Source organism: Aquila chrysaetos, chromosome 24 (genome assembly GCF_900496995.4).
Source record: "Aquila chrysaetos chrysaetos chromosome 24, bAquChr1.4, whole genome shotgun sequence".
NCBI classification, from domain to species: Eukaryota; Metazoa; Chordata; class Aves; order Accipitriformes; family Accipitridae; genus Aquila; species Aquila chrysaetos.
In genome coordinates, this window is record NC_044027.1 from 14,283,881 (window position 1) to 14,300,863 (window position 16,983).

At 59.0% G+C, this 16,983-nt stretch overlaps 1 protein-coding gene and 1 long non-coding RNA gene across 2 annotated transcripts; one reads left to right on the forward strand and one right to left on the reverse strand.

Moving 5' to 3' along the window:
- The first annotated feature begins 1,483 nt into the window (after positions 1-1,483).
- On the forward strand, positions 1,484-6,147 carry LOC121232598. The gene is made up of 2 exons (XR_005931384.1): positions 1,484-3,612; positions 4,294-6,147. It is a non-coding gene; the product is annotated as an uncharacterized LOC121232598 (long non-coding RNA).
- Positions 6,148-8,217: 2,070 nt separating this feature from the next.
- IER5L (immediate early response 5 like) lies at positions 8,218-11,007 on the reverse strand. The gene has a single exon (XM_030001110.2). The coding sequence runs from the start codon at positions 10,632-10,634 to the stop codon at positions 9,630-9,632; it is 1,005 nt and encodes a 334-aa protein (XP_029856970.1). The 5' UTR covers positions 10,635-11,007; the 3' UTR covers positions 8,218-9,629.
- Between the last annotated feature and the right edge of the window lie 5,976 nt (positions 11,008-16,983).

A 16,983-nucleotide genomic window follows, 5' to 3' on the forward strand; every position in this document is an offset into this window, starting at 1 on the left:
TAATGGCTACAAACTATATAAAATTGACTGGTGTGGTGGTTAGAAAGAAATTCCAGCTAGATTGTAAGATCCTGGAGCATATTCTTTTATTGGGTACTATCTGATCACTGAAAGCAACTGCTCTGCAAAGGGTCTTACTTTTCCATGTTCAGAGCATATACCTTTAAAAATATTAGTTTAGGTATTACATATCCCCTTTGAAAAAATTCCCTTGTAGGCAAGAATAAAACTTACAAAAAGGCTGTTACAGAGATCATCAGCTCTCTATTAGATAGCTTGGAATATGCTCCACTAGCACCAGAGTTTAGTCTTCTCCAAATTACTGTAGAGGATTTGACTGTATCTTGCTGATCCATCCACATTTTAATTTCCTCTGCACGGATACATATTGCAGGATGCTGGAAATCCCCAAGCCCACTGGAGCTGCAAGACTGGATGTTTCATCCTGTAACACCAATAAAATGTTAATGCATACTAATAGCAACAGCAAAGGGGTTTATGGAGCGAGCTTGGAAGTATTTTATAATTGCCAGGGTATCTGTGTCACAGAGAATTTGGGGTTAGAGTCATCAAGTATTGCACTTTGTCAACACAGGAAAAGAAAACCCCTCAGATATACCTCAAACCTACTAATTTTTATAATTAAAGGGGGAAGATGGGAGATGAGTCCCAGGGGAGAGAGTCAAACATAAATTGCATATACATGAGAGCTGCCCGCTGGTTTGGATGGATTCAGAAGATGTGGGCTCAGTTGCCTACTCTACCGCAGACCCCTGCTGTAACCTAAACTAAGGACGCTGCCTCAGTTTCCCACCTGGTGATCAAGAGTAAAAGCACTGTCCTACTTTATAAACCCAGTAAATCTGGGTATGAGGTGACGTAAATACATCAGTAACATGAAATCCAGGGAGCTGGTGCGTGGGTTGGCTTCTCTGCACATTGCACTGCCCGGCTGGAGCATCTCATGACTTCTAGCAGCTCCTCGTGTTTCCACTCAGCCCAGCCTGGTGGTGTGGTCCTGTTTACTGCAACCTAAGATTAAAAAAAAAAAAAAAAAAGATAAATTTGAAATTGGGGGCAGAGGGACCAGGTTTCCCCCATCTTGCAGCATTTCCACGTGCTGCTCTTGCTGGAGCTGCCAGCCTTCGGTTGCATCCCTCATTCTGCCTGTCCTGAACATGCATCTCTGAGATGCTCCAGCTGGTGTTGGAGGACCGTGGGACAAATAAAGTAGCAGCGAGGCTGTGGAGATGGTGCCCCATCAGAAGCACCATGCCAGGAACCGCTGATCCGCTCCGGCTGGCAGTTGGCTCTGCCGTTTCTCACGCTGGACCGGAGCACGTGGTCTCCGTGGTCCATGGGCAGAAGGGGAAGAGCCTGGATGACCACAGCGCTGCTTGTTTTAATAGATGTGCTCCAAAACCTGGGGATTTTCCAGAGTCAACAGATTCCAAGCCAAGGTATAAGCCAGAGGCATTGCCTAACCCAGCAGGCACCGGAGGGCCAAGCTGAAGAAGCTCTGCATGTAAATGCTCCTTAAACAATGTTAGGCTGAGTTAATCCAGCGGTAGCTCCAGGGGGACAAACTGAAGGCTCAATCCTCTCCCTTATCTCTCCTTGTCACCAAGCCGGAGGACCGAGCCCGGCGCACAGCGCCGCAGAGCCCGGGGTGTTCGTGTCCTGGCTTTTGGGGCTTTTTAACCATGTTCTCGCCTCTGGTTCATATGGGAGTGGAAGAGCCGGGATGTTCGTGGTGTTGCGGGGACCACAAGCATGGCCTTTGCTGGGGGCAGATGGAGGAGAGCAGCTGTGGAGCCTGGACCTGGGGGTTGTCCTCTGGCCCTGAGAGTCCTCCCGGCTTTTGTGGCATCTGTAGGGCCACCCTCAGGGTGCCGCTTTGCCCCTGCACAGGGTCATCCCGCATCCCGACCCGAGCCCTGCTGGAAGCCATCTGCAAAGCTTTCCCTTGCCTTACACCAGCATGGGGCTGATGAGGGTGAAGCCTGTCACTTCACGCAAGGATTTTGGGCTGGTGTTCGCTCTCCAGCACCAAAGCAAATGAAACAGTGGGTTTCTGAAACGCCGATCTCCGAGCTGTGCGTCCAACAAGCCCTGGCTCTTTGCTAGTGGGGAGTTCATAGGAATATCCCTGAATCCTGAGCACCCTGACACCCCAGCACCCCGTTTGCAAATGGAGCAGGAGCAGGTTCCTGTTCGGGGTGTGCAGCCCCAAATGCCGCTGAGCGTGTGCGCTAACGCCGGCAGCACCGGGCAGGGTGCAGGCAGCACGGGGTTGTGCGCGGCAGCCGCTGCAGGCAGCCGCGGCGAGGAGGAGAAGTGGGCACGGGCACGGCACGTCGTGGTGGTGTTTTGTTCATCCTCACTAGGGAGCGGAGGAGAAACAAAAGCTGGAGCAGCGCAGGGCACCAGGCTGGCTGGGTGAGGAGGAGAAAAAAATAAATAATTGTGCAGAATTTCATCGGGGAGCTTGAAAAGAGGCAATTTTGTGAACAAATAGTCGCCTCTCGGAGCAGAACTTCCCCGTCTCCAATTTCAAAATTCTGTTCACATCAACATCTACTTTCATGTTGTAAAACCTGGGGAAAAAGGGAAAAAAAAAAAAAGCAGCTTCACACATTTCAATGCAAAAGCCTCATTTTGGCGAGGAAAAGGGGGGGGAAAGCACTCTTTGGTGGTAGTTTATACAAAAAGCAACCCCCAAAATGAAAGTGTGGAAATACTCAGGGACCCAAGGCAGGTGTGGCTGCCTTGAAGCCTGTGGCTGCTCTTGCCCATGCGGGGCTGAGCCCGAGCAGGGCCATGAAGCGGCTGCTGGAGTCCAGCCCCAGGCTTAAAAGACATGACTTTTCACTTTACCCCACTTGGTGAGAATGAAAAGCCCATTTGGTCGGGACCAACTTCAGAAGTGCCTCTGGCTTTGCACTGCAGCCACCGTCCCCATTTCCCACATCAGAAAGGTGCAGGAGGAGGGTAGCAAGGAGCAGGGGTGGTCCACAGCAGCATCCTGGGTGTCTCACGGGGGTTTCATCACTCCAGGGAAAGCCCTTTCCCCTCCTCTGGGCAGCAGCACATATGGGATTAATGCTCTGCCTCGTCCCCGCAGGTGTGGGGCAGGTGCCTGTGCTCAGCTGCCCCAATCATGGGGCCAGAAGTGAGGATAAGAGCAGGGTTTGGTGGGGTTTTCCCCTTCTTTGCTCCTCTCCTTCCTCTGTAGGACCTGGAGTCAGTCGGTGCCTCTCCCTGAGGAAGAGGAGCCAGGGCGGCTCTGCCTGCCCTCCGCCTCTGGGCTTGGCTGGCTCCTTCTCTCCATGCCAACCTCCGCGTGCTGTTTGGCATCGGGCAAGATCCTGGATGAAGCTCGTGGCTGTCTTGCCTGCCTGGCACAGAAACCCCAGAGAGCAGCTCAGCTGGAAATGCCTTTTGCCCTGAGAAGCAGCTGGAAAAGCACTCAGCCTCCGAGGGTCTCGGCCAGTGGTGCTGCAAACCTGCCCCACGTCCCTCTGTGGGGGGACCAGGACCATGATGGGCAGCGCAGCCTCCTCGCCCGGGGCCAGCAGTGATGCTGGGGGGAACTGGTGCCCGGGAGAGCAGGTAAGCCCACTGCTGGCTTATAGATTTTGCTTGGCTGAGCTGTATTACTCCCAATGTGGAGATGTTAGCAGCTGGGTTTCCCCATTTCCCAGCTTGTGGGGGTAGCAGGTCCTTCTCTGGAGGCACCTCGTTGGGTTTATGTGGTGGAAAGGTGGCTGAGGGGGTCTGTGTGTCCCTGCTTTCCTGCAGGGATTGCCCAGCTTGTGTCTCTGTGGTGCCAGCAAACCCCCAAAGCATCCGGCGGTGGCATCTTTCGAATGCTGGGGGAGGCTTTTCTTCTCCGAGATACTCGTGCGTCGATGGTGGCAGCGGTGTGTTGCTGAGATGGCTGCTTAGTGCGTAGCGTCTGCTGCTTCTGTGCAAAGTGCTTTTTACTCTAATTTTTCTATCGTATTGTTTTTGCTGTTAGATATAAGGGACAGCATCTTCTGTCACACAACAGCCTCCTCTTAACTTTCCCAACGTGCGCTGGTAAATCCAGGGTAGGCTTAACTCAAGGAGCAACATTAATCATCAAATCTATAAGCAGGATATAGAAAGGCCAAGTGTGAATAATTACTGCTCAGATGCTAATTACCTAGGCCCAGACCAAACCCAACATATTAAACACACCGCTAACAGGAGTGGCCTCTCGACCACGTTGCTGTGTCCTCCATAGCTCTCCTACTGCTCTCTCTGCAGGGGACTCCTCCAAACATCTGCTAACATGTTCAGATCCCAAAATATACTTCTGCTCATTCGTATTTGAGCAGGGGAGATGAGATGGGAGGGATCTGACTCACAGCCGACAGATTGAAGGACGGCCAGGTCCTGCACTGGGACCGGCAGAGCACAAAGTTGCTCTTCTGGGGACGTGCTGCTGGGACTGGGTGCAGTCTCGTCCTTGCTGCTCGTGGTTGTGGACATCGAACAACTCCATCTGTGGGTCAGCACTTGGGAAACAGTGCCTAGCTCGTGGTGCAAGGGTGGGTTTTCCTTGCGTGGGTGCCCAACCCCTCCCCGGAGAGCTGGGGGCAGAGCTGGGCTGGCAGCCTGGGAGGTGAGAGGGGTCAGTTCTCCATCACCCTGTCCATCCTTGTTCCTCCTGGTGTGGAAGGACTTGCTGGGTGTGCAGCGATGTCCTCTCCCAGGCTGAGCCCCTCCAGTGGCACGAGGACCTGGCCGGGCTGTTGGCTTTGGCACTGGATTTGATGCACGCCTTCCTAAGGCCAGACCCGAGCCCTCCAAACGCCCCGTGGGGTGTTGCTGGTGCTGGGCAGAGCCCCGTGACCGGTGGGTGCTGGTGACTGCGCTGACCCTCTGCTGTCAGTGAGCCCAGCCCAGCCCTGCAGCCACCTCTGTGATTGCCTCCAGGTCGGGGAAATAAAGGCGAGAGCCGTGCCGGACCCTCCTGGGCTCTGCAGGGAGCTGCCAGCTGCTTTCCGCCCCTCCTGCCTGCTCTGCCGAGGGCAGCTCCTGCGGAAAGCCGGGTGGGCTCAGGCGCTGCCCCAGCTTCAGGTTGAATTTCTGCCTCTGTTACCGGAGGCAGCATCTCTCCCCGGAGCAGGGTGACTCTTCCCCCAGACCAAGGGGGTTCAGCAGAGTGACACTGAGGACACCCCAAGAACTGGATCTGCCTGTGGAGAGCATTTTGCACGGTGAAGGGAAGGCCACAGCTGTCTCGCAGCTGGCGGAGCGAGCGGTGTGTGCGGGGAGGCGATTCCCTCTGCCGTGGCTTGGTGCAGGACCCCCCGTCTCCCCTTGGTCTCCCCATCTCCCACCTCCCGCAGGTCTGTGCCAGCCAAACTCCACCTGCCCCCTCCGCAGCACCCCTCTGTGCCTCGCTCCTCTCCAGGGCTGCCGGGCACAAAATCCCGGTGATGCCCGTTCACCCCCGTCCAAGGGGGCACTAACAGAAGAGAGGACACGGAAGAATTTTTAGGTTCAAACTCTTCGGCATCAGCAAATGTCAGCGCTAAGGTCGGGCAGCGCTGGGGCACGTTGAACTGTGCTGGGGCGCAGATCTGGGATGGGGACGGGCGCTGACATGGGAACAGAGCTCACAGCTGGGCTGGGGGGGGGTCTGGTGGTGGAAGCTGAGCTCCCCCAGACTTTGGGACCTCTGCCCTGCTCCAGCCCATCTGTTCAGCATCTCTCAGCGGAGATAGGGACCGGAGGGGTGGGGGGGTCAAGGCGATGGGTGCCTACCGGCACGTGCGGGGGGCACAGCCCCCTTCCCTGCGAGCGCCCAGGTGGTTCAACCGAGTTGTGAAGGGATCAAAACATTTTGTGCCTGGAAGACAAGGAGCGTGTGCGAGAGTGAGGATGGGCTTGTGTTGGGGGGTGCAACCTTCCCCTGTCACCTCCCTTCTAGCCTGAATGCTTCTGCCATCATGATTAATTTATCAGGTACTTATGAATATGCAGATGAGACTCTGGTTTCCAGGCTCTGCTTTCAGGAGAGAGGCTGTGTGATGGGCTTTCTGCTGCTGCTGCCTTCGTAAGAAGAGAAATGTCATGTACCAGGGTTTAAAATAAATAAATAACTGCGCCGCCGAGAGCGTCTGAGTCTCTGCGGCTCCGTGGAGCTGTGGGATCTCCTCGTTCCTCAGTGTCAGGGATTTTTATGAGTGTCCCTGTGGCATATGCACCCCGTCTCCCCGACCCTGCGTGGTTACCGGTGATGCAGAAGCGTCTTTGCCAATTCCAGCCTTTGAAACCTTGACTGAAGCCCCAGAAACTTCCACCGTGAGCGGGGTGAGGGCTGGCTCCCCCCAGGAGAGGGGACGTTCAGAGGGATGGGTGTGCCTGGGGTGGTCGAGTCCTGCAGGAACGGGGGGTTCTCCTGGTGATGGTCTCTTTACCACTGGAAACCCCAAGGTCTGGGAGACGGGGAGCGGTTTGGGAGGCTGATGACTGCGTGCAGGTGGCTGTTCGGCTAAAGCAAGCTCTGTCCCTCTCTGGCTGGGCTGCGTGACGGAGGGCTGCGGGGCAGGGGCTCTTTCAGGTTTGGGATTCAGCGCCCGGCTGTGCTGACCTGTAGGCATCTACAGAAGTACCTGGTTTTTAAAACTTCCCCCAAATACTGTGTGCAGCAGCCAAGGCTATGCATGCAGGAGATAATCCCACTGCTGGGGCCTCTCTCCAGCCTCCTCCATGCTGGGGAGCTGTGATTCCCAGGGCAGGGGAGCAGGATGGGGCCGGGTGAGGCTTTGGGGACTGCCCTGGGGTAGGGAGAGGGCTTCTCCCCAGTCCACAGGTGAATCTCCCTTGCTCAAAGCATCCAACTCCTGAGTCTCACAGAGCATTTACGTGCTCAGCGGTGCTCCCGCCAGTGCTGCTGCGCCTGGACAGGGGTTTTATATTTTTAATTTTACTTTATTTTCTGGGGCTAATTGGAGGAGCAGCAGGAGAGGGGAGTGTGGCTCAGCCCCCCGCAGCCGGCTCCTGCTTCCTGAGCAGGACGGGGCTGCCCCGGGGGCAGCAGCACCGGGGCCGGGAGCAGCGCGGCAGCCCCTTGTCCCGCAGTGGGGTCGGGGCCGCTTCTTCCCCCCCCCACCCAGCCCCAGCCGGGCGCTGCGGCTCCCGCGGCGGTCGCCAGGGGGCGCTATAATGGCGGAGCGGTGCGCGGAGCGGAGCCGGGGCGGGGGGAGCGCTCCGCACCTCGGCGCGGCTGCGGCTGTAACGCCCTCGCGGAGCAGTACCCCCCCCCCCCCCCAACCTTCAACGCCCCCCCCTCTTCCCCTCCCGGCTCCGCAATTCCATTTTTGGGGCTTCTCTCTCTTCGGGAGAGGGGAAGGTTGCTCTTCCGCGGGGATGCGCGGAGCTGGGGAGGGGTTTTTGTCCGTGTGTGGGTCTGGGGATGCTCGGGGAGGGTCGTGGGGTGGGGGGGGCAGAGGAGCGGCGCCAGCTGCGGGATTTGCGCTGGATGCTGGGAACTGCGCGTTTTGCACGGGTTTAAAAAAAAAAAAAAAAAAAAAAAAAAAGAAAATTCTCCCCCCCCCCGCCCCTCCTCGCCCCGAGGTGGGCCGGGGGTGGGGGAGGAGCGCCCCCGGCTTCGTTCGTGTGGTGTAAAGGAGAGGAGGGGGAAAAAAAAAATACACAAAAAGGTGGGGGGGGGGAAGGAAAAACCCGCACGCACCACCCAGCGGCCCCGCGCGGTGATAACAAACTCCAACTTAAAAAAAACTTCCCGAGCCCATCGGGGGACGCGGAGGAGCGCGGAGGCGGCGGCGCTGCCCAGGTGCCGGGGGCGGCCGGGCCGCGGAGCCCCGCGCAGGTAGGGGCAGGGCCGGGGGTGCTGCCGGCTCCCCCCGCCCAGGGAAGCGGGGAGGGGACAGGAGCCCCGGCCCCTTCCCCACCTGGGACTCGCCGTGCGTGGCACCTCCAGAGCCAGGGAGGGTGTGGGGGGGTTTGTTGTCTCCTGTCAGCTGGGGGGGGGCGGCGGTGGGGGGGGCGAGGGTGAAACTGGATGGTGTTGGGGAGGGGACAAAGGGGGTTTGGCCGGCGTGGGGGGGGGGGGGGGGGGTCGGAGTCTCCGCAAAGGCTCCCCGGTGCAGAGGGGAAGCGGCGGCTCAGGAGAGGGGTGTCCGCGGGCTGCGGTGTGAAGGCAAGCGAAGGCACAGCAACTTTTATAATCGACTTTTTATTAAGATTATAAATTTAAACAAATCTGAACAGTTTTACCCGGTGATATACAATTCCATATGCACAAAAATACAGGCTTACAAACAAAGAAAAAGGAAAAAAAAAAAAAAAAAAAAAAAGACCCCAACAGACCGTTTGGCAAAGCATCCTCAGTTACACATACTGCTGATACCGTGAAGTTAAGAGTGGGCAGGCTGCAAAAAAAACAAGGAGTGGGGGGACGACCAGAAAACCCACCTTTTTACAACAAAAGGTTTTTCTTTTTTTTAAAAAAAAAAGATATATAAAAAAAATCAAGAGACTCTACAGGAGACAGATCTCTTCACAAGACCAAACAATGCTGGTTTTATGATTGGGAAGGCTGAAACCAGAACAGTTGAACTTAAGGAAAAAAAAAGGGGGAAAAAAAAAAAAAAAAAAAAGAGTGAGAGACCCGACACAGCACACCGGAGACGTGAGTAGTGTTACACGGTTACCTGCGGCATCACAAACACACACCGAGGCGGAGGCTCCGGGCTGCCGGGGGCGGCTCGTCCCCTCCCCGGCGCGGCGGGGAGCAGCCCGGAGGGACCCCCGGCCCCTGCTTTACCCCCAGTCCCCCCCCCCTTCAACCCCGCACACACACACACCCCCTCCCCAAAATTTCAGCTCTCGTAACCCTCCAGCTTTACCCTGGCACAAGCGGTGGGAAGGAGAAGTCACATCGCACACGTTTCTTCTGGGAGGAAAGTTGAAATGTTTTCATTTCTGCGCCCCCTCACCCCCCATTTTTTTTTTCTTTCTTTTAAATATCTAAAGAAATGCACAAAAGCCAACCGGCAGCGGCTGCTTTTTCCCCTCCCCGTACCCCAAAACCAACCGAGCCGGGGGCGGAGGGACCCCGCTGGGCGGGGAGGGGGCCGGGGTCTCTCCCCGCCGCGGGGTCCCGGGGCCGGGGCCCGGCTCTCACGTGGCGCTTCCCCGCCGCCAGCACCGGCCCCGGGAAACCCGCCGCGAAGAGAACCCGAGCGGACACAAAGAGGATTATTTAAATAGGTGCTTCGTTGTTTTTTTTTTTGTTGTTGTTGTTGTTTTGTTTCCGTTTGTTTGCTTATTTTTTGTTGGTTTTTTTTTTCTCTCTCTCTCTCATCTCTGCAAAAATAAAGTCCCAAGATCTTAGATTTTTTTTTCTTTATTGTACAATTTATAAAACACTAGCGTGGCTCTGCCCTCCCACCTCCCCTGCGCACCCCTCGGCACCCCCCCCCCCCCCTCCCCTCGCCCCAACCCCCCCTCCCCTCCTTTGTTTCAGGGTTCCCCCCCCCTCCGGAACCGCTGTCCCTCGGATCGCACCCCCGTTTTGCAAACACGCACACCCCCGCCCCCCCCTCCCTTTTGCTCCCCGCTCCTCTCTAAAACGCGACGATGGCCCGAGTCCAGGCTCCCAGGCTCGCCAGCGCCTGCTTGCTGCACAGCTGCCCGTTGAGGGGCTGCTCCGAGTCCGCCTGCTGCCGGCTCACCAGCCCCGTGAAACCGGAGCCGAAGATGGAGATCAAGTTGGAGATGTTGGAAGAGTCCTGGGGGTGCTCGGCGCTGTACTCCTCGAAACGGGCGCGTTTGGTGCACGGGGCGAAGGGGGGGCCGCCCGCCACCCCGCCTCCCCCCGGCTCCCCTTCCTCCACCCCCTCCTCTTCCTCCTCCTGCCCCGGGTAATACTTGCGCTTGGTGCCCGGCGTGGGCGGCGGGGAGGCGAGCCCCGGTGCCGGTTGGCAGCAGCAGGGGCACTGCGAGCAGCAGTCCTGGTGCAAGTACCCGTTCTCCACCGTGGTCACGACGTGAGTGTCCAAATCCAGCACCGTGGTGCGGCTGCTACAGTGCGGCGCCCCGCCGCTCCCGAAGTCACAGCCGGCGGCGTAGAGCAGCCCTGGGGGCGCGCTGCTGCCGCCGCCGCCGCCACCGCCGGGACCGGCGCTACCGGCGGCCCGGTAAAAGCCCGGGGACGAGTCTCTGCAGGGCGCTCGCTGCAGCTCCGGGGGCGCCGCGCACACCGGCACCTCCAGCAGCTCCGCACCGCCCCGCGCCGCCGCGCAGCTCCGCGCCTCGCGGTCCTGCGTGTCGGCGGGCAGCGGGAGCGCCGCCAGCTCCGGCGGGGCGGCGGCGGCGGCGGGCGGCGGGCAGGCGGGCATGGCGAGGAGCGGAGCGCCGTCGGGGTAGTGCTGCTGGCGGCGGTAGAGCTCGGCGTAGCGCTCGCTCAGGTAGAGCTGCCGGGCGTTGCGGAGCACATAGGAGACGAGCAGGTTCTTGTGGAGCTTGATGCCGCCTCGCTGCGTGCGGGAGCTGTGGATCTTCCGCAGGGAAATACTGATCAAACTCTGCGCATCGAGGGTGCACTCCATCCTCCTCCGGCCCCTCAGCATCTGCTCTCGCCACCCGCGCAGCCAGGCACCCCGGGCCGCATCCACACGGCAACCGGGAGGGTGCGGAGGGTCGCAAAAAAGGAGGATAAAGAGGCGGGGGGGGGGGGGGGGAAGGGAAAAAGAAGGGGAGGGGGGGGAAGGGGAAGGGGGGGAAGAGCCTGAGGTCGCTGGAGAGCGGAGGGGGGGGGGGGGGGGGGAAATACAGAGGGGTGTCTTCAGGGGGCGGCCAGCGGCGGGAGCAGAGCGGGCATCGCCGTGCGCGCCGGTGGCTCCCGCTGCTGCTGCTGCCGCTGCTGCTGCTCGCCGCTGCCGCCGCCGCGCTCCGTGCAGGCAACGGCGCGTGCAGGCAGCGCCACCAGCGCCGCGCGCGCCCCCGCCCTCCCCGCGCGGCGCCGCCCCCGCCCGCCTGCCCGCCCTCCCTCCCCGCGCGCGCGCGCCTGCCCCGCCCCCTCTCTCCCTCCGCCCCGCCCCCTTGTCCCTCCCTCCCCCCGCCGGCCGGTACCTGTCGCGCAGCGGCACTGAGCGCCCGCCCGCCCAGCCCCCGCCTTTTATAGCACCGCGCCGGCCCCGCCCCGCCCCCCCGGCGCGCCTGGCCAACGGGGCGGCGGCGGGCGGCCTGACGGGCGGGCGCGGCGGCCAATAGGAGCGAGGCGGGCCCCTCGCGCTGTTCAAATGCTGACAGGCGCGGCGCGGCCCGGGAGGGCGGCGGGGACCCGGCGGGGGGCTCGGCCGGGCCGGGCGGGGGGCGGCGGCGGGCTGGGCTGGGCCGGGCTACGGGTGGAGCGACGGCGGCGGGGCCGGGGCGCCGCCTCCCTGCGCCGCTCCCCTCACACAGGTGAGCTGGGGGCGGCTCCCGCCCCGGTGGGCGGCCCCCAGCAGCCATGAGGGCGGGGGTGCCCCCCCTCCTCCTCCCTCCCGGGTTCGCGGTACGGGCCGCCCCGCTCCGCTCTCTGGGGGGCACCGGGCCCCCTGCACCTCTCTCTCTGTGACACTCCCGGGGGCACCGTCTTATCCCCAGCACCCTTAGTGGTACCGGCACACACCCCCCTCCCGGCTGGACGCAGCCCCTTGCCCCCCCCCGCAGACCCCGGTGCATCCCCCTCCGCTTTGGGCTTCCCCAGCCCTGCAGCGTTAAAGGATGAGAAGAGCTCGGGGCACCCCAGCACTCCTGGTTCCCCCCCCCCGCCCCGGCAGTGAGACCCCCTTCTGCTCTGCGAGCACTCACCTTCACCCCACAGCCGGCGGAGAGGAGTCAGAGGTTTCCCCCCCTACGTGGGAGCAAGGAATGTGCATCAGTCACCACTGAGAAAGTGCCCCCATCACACCTGGTTTTTCCCTCAAAGTGGGAGCAGGACGGTGCACGGGTTGTTGCTAATTAAGGGCTCCCATCGCACCTTGTTGCACACAGCAGTCTTGAATCTGCAGGGTGGCGTGGGTGGGTGGGGGACACCCTGCTCCAACAGGTGCCCCCTCAGGGTGCATGCGATGGAGGGGTCTGGGCAGGCGCTTCTGGGATGGATGGGGTTAGGGGGGGGGGCAGGGGGTCAGGGCTGACCCCGTAGTTGTTGCTCTGAAGGACCTGGCCACCGAGGGACCCAGCCATCTGCCCGGGGAGCAGCAGTACTCAGGGAAGCTGGTGTCACTGCAGAGGAGCAGCCCTTGGCCAACAGGTAAGAGCTGGGGGTAGGTGTGTAACTGGGGGGGGGGGGCTGCAGCGCCTTGGTGGGAAAAGGGGCTGTGAGCTGGGGAGCCCGGGAGGGACTGCAGTGCTGGGGCAATGGGAGCTGCAAAGCTGCTTCTGAAACAGCATCTTCTGTAGAAAGCAGAAGGTAGGGGAGAGAGGAGGGGGTTTCCCCCCACTGACTGTGGAGGTTCCTCATGCTGGGTGCCTGCTTTGGGGGACGTGCTAGTGTGCATACCTTAGCAGTGACTACAGGCAGCCTTGTATCTGCAGGTTGTGGAGAGCCCACCGGATAGCAAACCTCCAAAGTCCTCGCTCCCGCCGATGCAGCGCAACCTCCAAACCGCAGGGGCAGTCGTGCAAGGTGGTCATTGGACTCGTCAGCTTTGGGGGCACCGTGCAAAGCCCGGGGCTGTGGGGGCATGCTCGGAGGGCTGGGGGCTTTGCTTCCTTCCTGGCCTGGCTGGACTTCACTGACTCAGCTCACTCGTGTGTTCTGTCCAAGGGAATGGGAGCAGGCCCAGCGCCATGGAGGATTTTCTCCCCTGTGGAAGGGTGCTTGGGACAGCAGTGGGGCTGGGGCAGCTCATTGCCCCCTGAGCGGCAGCTGGCTAGGTCCTCCTTGCTTGTGCAACCTTGCTTGTGGAGCAACCTTCTCCACAATCTGCCCTCAGTCACGCGAACTGGGGTGAATGACACTGCATTCCCAAGCTCTTGTAGGATGCTCTTGACCCACTTTCCTTGTTCATAATGTGAAAAATAATCACAAGCCTGTCCAGAGGGTGGCTGTAGCTCAAGGTGGTGGATATGGGCAGCATTAGAGATGGGGGATTGTGCTGTATCCTTCCTGTCCTCCACCACTCTCTCTCCCTTGCAGTCCTTCCTGCAGGTTGGCTTTTCCAAGCCTGTGGCTGCACTGCAGCTGGAGATCCAGGAGGTGATACCCAGAGCTGGTCTGTGCAGATAATATGGAGTGCAGCAGGGCTGGGGTTTGGGGCACATAGCTTGGGACCAGTGCTGAGCTTTGGGTGTTTTGGTAGCTGGAGCCAGGACTCGCTCCCGCTCAGCAAGATCAAAGGCTCTGTCCTTGCAGGGTGTTGTCATTGGTGCTTGTGGACTGAGCCCCAGCTGTGGCTCTGCAGTGTTTTCTGTGGCCTCCTGGGCACCGGGGAGCCAGGGCAGCAAGTGCTGTTGCTGCCAGCCCGTGCCACATCTTCCACCCAGCCAGCGCAGGCAGCGATTGCCTCTCTTGCTCAGCTGACATTTGCTGCTCTCTGGCCCATCTCCAGCTGTAAAACTCCAGCCTAGGTGGTCCAGGCTAAGAGCCTGAATTGCCCATCGGCCGGCTGCTATGGGGTGGCTTGGACAGTGCAGATGGTGCCAGCCGCAAAGCATCGCTCTGGCAGACTTCCTTCACCTCGAGTTCCTGCTCACCATCCCGCCTCAGCTCAGACTTGCAGCGTGGCCTTGGGATGCTGCCCGGCACCGGCCCTCTGATCTTTAATCATCGCTAGCCTTGGGTCGTGGCTTTAAGTGAAGGGTCAGGTGGACTTTGCAGGGCCCTGCCTGCAGCAGTGCTGGGTTTATGTAGGTGCAGAGGGCCTTGCAGAGGGTGGTGCATCCCCGAGGCTGTTTGGGCATCGTGGGGCAAGCCTGACAGGGGAGATGCTGCTGTCTCTGCTTGTCAGAGAAGTGCCCTCTGCTGTAGCTGCCTGAGAAGCTTTGTGGCACCAGGAAAACCCAAGAGCACAGCAGGATTCTCTAGGAGATGAAGATGGAATTAAAACTTTAATCTTATTTAGACTCTGGGTAATTAATATAAAGGCTATAAAACATGGGCCTGATCCTCACGCTGACTGCTGGGCACCGCGCTGCGGCTGGCGAGGCCGGCGGTGGCTGCAGGCTGCCTCTCCTCCCCGGCTGACTCTCCTGGCGGGTGCGAGTGTTTTGTTTGCAGACACGGTGGCTTTAATCCTGGAGCCGGGACGGGCTGCGCACTGTGAAAGCTGTGCTGCTTCAGTTTGGCCTGTGGACTCCAAAATCTCCCAGAGGCAGGAATCTGGCTGATACCTGTCTTGGCACATGACTGTAAGCTCTGCTTTTCTAAAAGAGGATAACGAGTCCTGTCCGTTTCCTGGCTCTGCAGTGGCAAGCTGGGGCAGGATGGGTTGGTTTGGTGCTTGCCTTTCCCAGGAAAATCTCTGTGTCCTGTCCAGCATCCCTATGCCCTGGTCTCCGCTGGGGTTTGTGTGCCCTTCCCATGAGAAAGGGCCCTAAGGACCCTACTGCTGTAGGGGACGGTTGGTCTAAAACCATCTCGGTTAAATGTAATTGCAGCTTTTAACTGGCCATTAAATGGCGAGTACCATTACTTCCCCAAAGGAAAGCAAGGATGGGCCCAGGATTTGCTGTCTGGAGGGTTGTAGCTGCATGTTTCCTGGTGTACATGCTGCTGGTGCTGGGGTCCGGTCTGCGGTGTGAGTGCCGTGGGGCTGGCCCTGGGCTGGGGATGGTGCAGCTGTACCGCAGTCTGTCCAGCCCTGCTGATGTCCTGGTGCCAGGGCCGGTTTCGCAGCCGTCGATCCTGCAGCAGGCTCCAGCAGCAAAACCTGGCGGTCCGCTGCTCTCAGCTGCAGAGTAAACAAGCTGGCAAGAGAAACCATTTTGCTTCAGCTAGTAGGAGAAACCCTTTTTAGGTAGCACTTCCAACTGGCAATGCTCTCCTTCATTAACCCCCTCCTTCCCTTTCCAATGAAACGTGAAGTTGCAGCGATTGGAGATCAGGCACTTGCCGGTGCAGCTTTGCCACCCAGAGCAATGAACACAGACGTGAATTTACTGCTTGATCTCATAATTTCAGTGCAATTAGACTGGCTGCTATAGAGCAATTTCCCCTTGAGCCTTAGAGTCCTGGGCCTGGGCATTGCCCAGCTTTTCTCAGACAAGGAAGCGGAGGCATTTGGGTATTGGCTGAAACATGAGGGTTTTTTGGGTGCACCTGGAACTTGACTCCCTGGAGACGCGTCTGTGAGTTGGAGCTGTGGGTGCCTGGCATGTCTGAAAAGGAGCCTGCTTTTCAGGCTTACTTATTACAAGTCAGGCACCCAAAGCTAGTGGGAAAACAAGCCAGAACAAGGTTTTCAGGTTGAGCTCTGGGAGCAGGGCTGGCCTCTGTCCCCCCCCCACCCTGCCCTGTGCTGGACAGGCGCAATGTTGCCTGGCCCCCCAAGCTGCTTCCCAACTTGGGGGGACCTGTAGCACAGACCCACAGGGTCTGCTGCAGCATTGTGGGGAACGGGGCACGTCAGCTCCAGAAGCCCGCAGCCTTGGGAGCAGCATATGCATCCGTATTGATTGAGTGGGCTGTGGGTAAGCCTGTCACCCCACTGTTGTAGCTGTTAGCTCTTTCTCACAGCTCTGGTACCACAGTCAAACAGTTTGTATGAAATCCTGGAGAAAATGGGGATGAAACCATATTGAAAAATCATTCATTTAATTATCGTTCCTCCATGCTTTTAGCTGGATAGCTGTATAATGCCTCCCAAGCACCACTGTGGCACAGGGCACAAGGATGAAGTGCTCAGTACTTTGATCTGGTCTGTTCCTACCTAACTTCACTGACTCGTTTCCTACATTTCTTGTACCCTGGGCACTGCTGTGCAGGGTACAGGTGCAACCCATAAGCTTCCCTGCTATTGCTTCACAGCCTCTCACTGCTGCGTGGCCAAGCGTAGCCTAACCCATCCCTGTGCCCAAGGTGGTGCTTGCAAACTCTCCTGGTGCTTTCTGTGCTCCTACCGAGGTGTTGGGAGGTCCCCTTGGACAGGAATTGCATGACTCTTGCTTTGACTAATCCTGGGAGGGTGGAATTGAGGAGGTGATTGCTACCAGGATCTTATTGCTGATCTCCGCAATGGACTCTGCCTATCCTGCTGTGTTTGGGCAAATGCTAGCTGTGTCGGTCAGCCGGTGATGTGACCCAAGGGAAGAGGGGGTCTCTGCCTCCACCGACGTTTTTTAGCCCATGCATGCTTTTGTTGCTGTCCCCACAGGTTGGTCTGCAGTAGCAGATCTGTTCCTTGCTAGAGCTGGGTGGGAATGAGCTGCCAATGGTGTGAGCAGAGCTGTGGGTGTTCATGGGGAGGCTGCAGCATCCCGGTTGGTCTTGGTGTGATTTGCTTGGCTCTCCTGGCACCCAGAGCCATTGGTGTGATGCTCTGCAGCAGCAGCGTTGTAAAGCTTGTGGTACAGGTGCTTCCCCAGGTCTCTAGCAAGCCTGTCCTACTGTGCTGGTCTCTGCTGGTGCCTTGTCTCCTTGTTTCTGGCATTAGGAGGACATGAATTTCCTGCAAAACCATTGCAGGATGCTAAAGCTGCAAGATAAATTGGGTGCAGCAAGCTTAGGAGTCGCTCTTTTGGGAAGAGGGGATGAAGTTGGCGTCCACTCTCTCCAGCGAGCTAGTGTTTCACACCTTGGACTGGGTGCTCCCCTGGACCCTGCCACCCAGGGAGCTCGTCACGGCTCCCTGATGGATATGGTGTTTGCCCTCCCGGGGGCATGAGGGATCCTGGGAACTTCTCTGCTTCCTGCACAGGGTGCCTGGCAGCTTGCACGGGAGCCTTGCGTCAGCTCCCGTGAGCTCCCCTGAGTATTTCTGAGCTGCTGCA

Bases quoted from the DNA above. Each gene is read 5' to 3' on its own strand.
- IER5L (XM_030001110.2), bottom strand. From the start codon at position 10,634: ATGCTGAGGGGCCGGAGGAGGATGGAGTGCACCCTCGATGCGCAGAGT.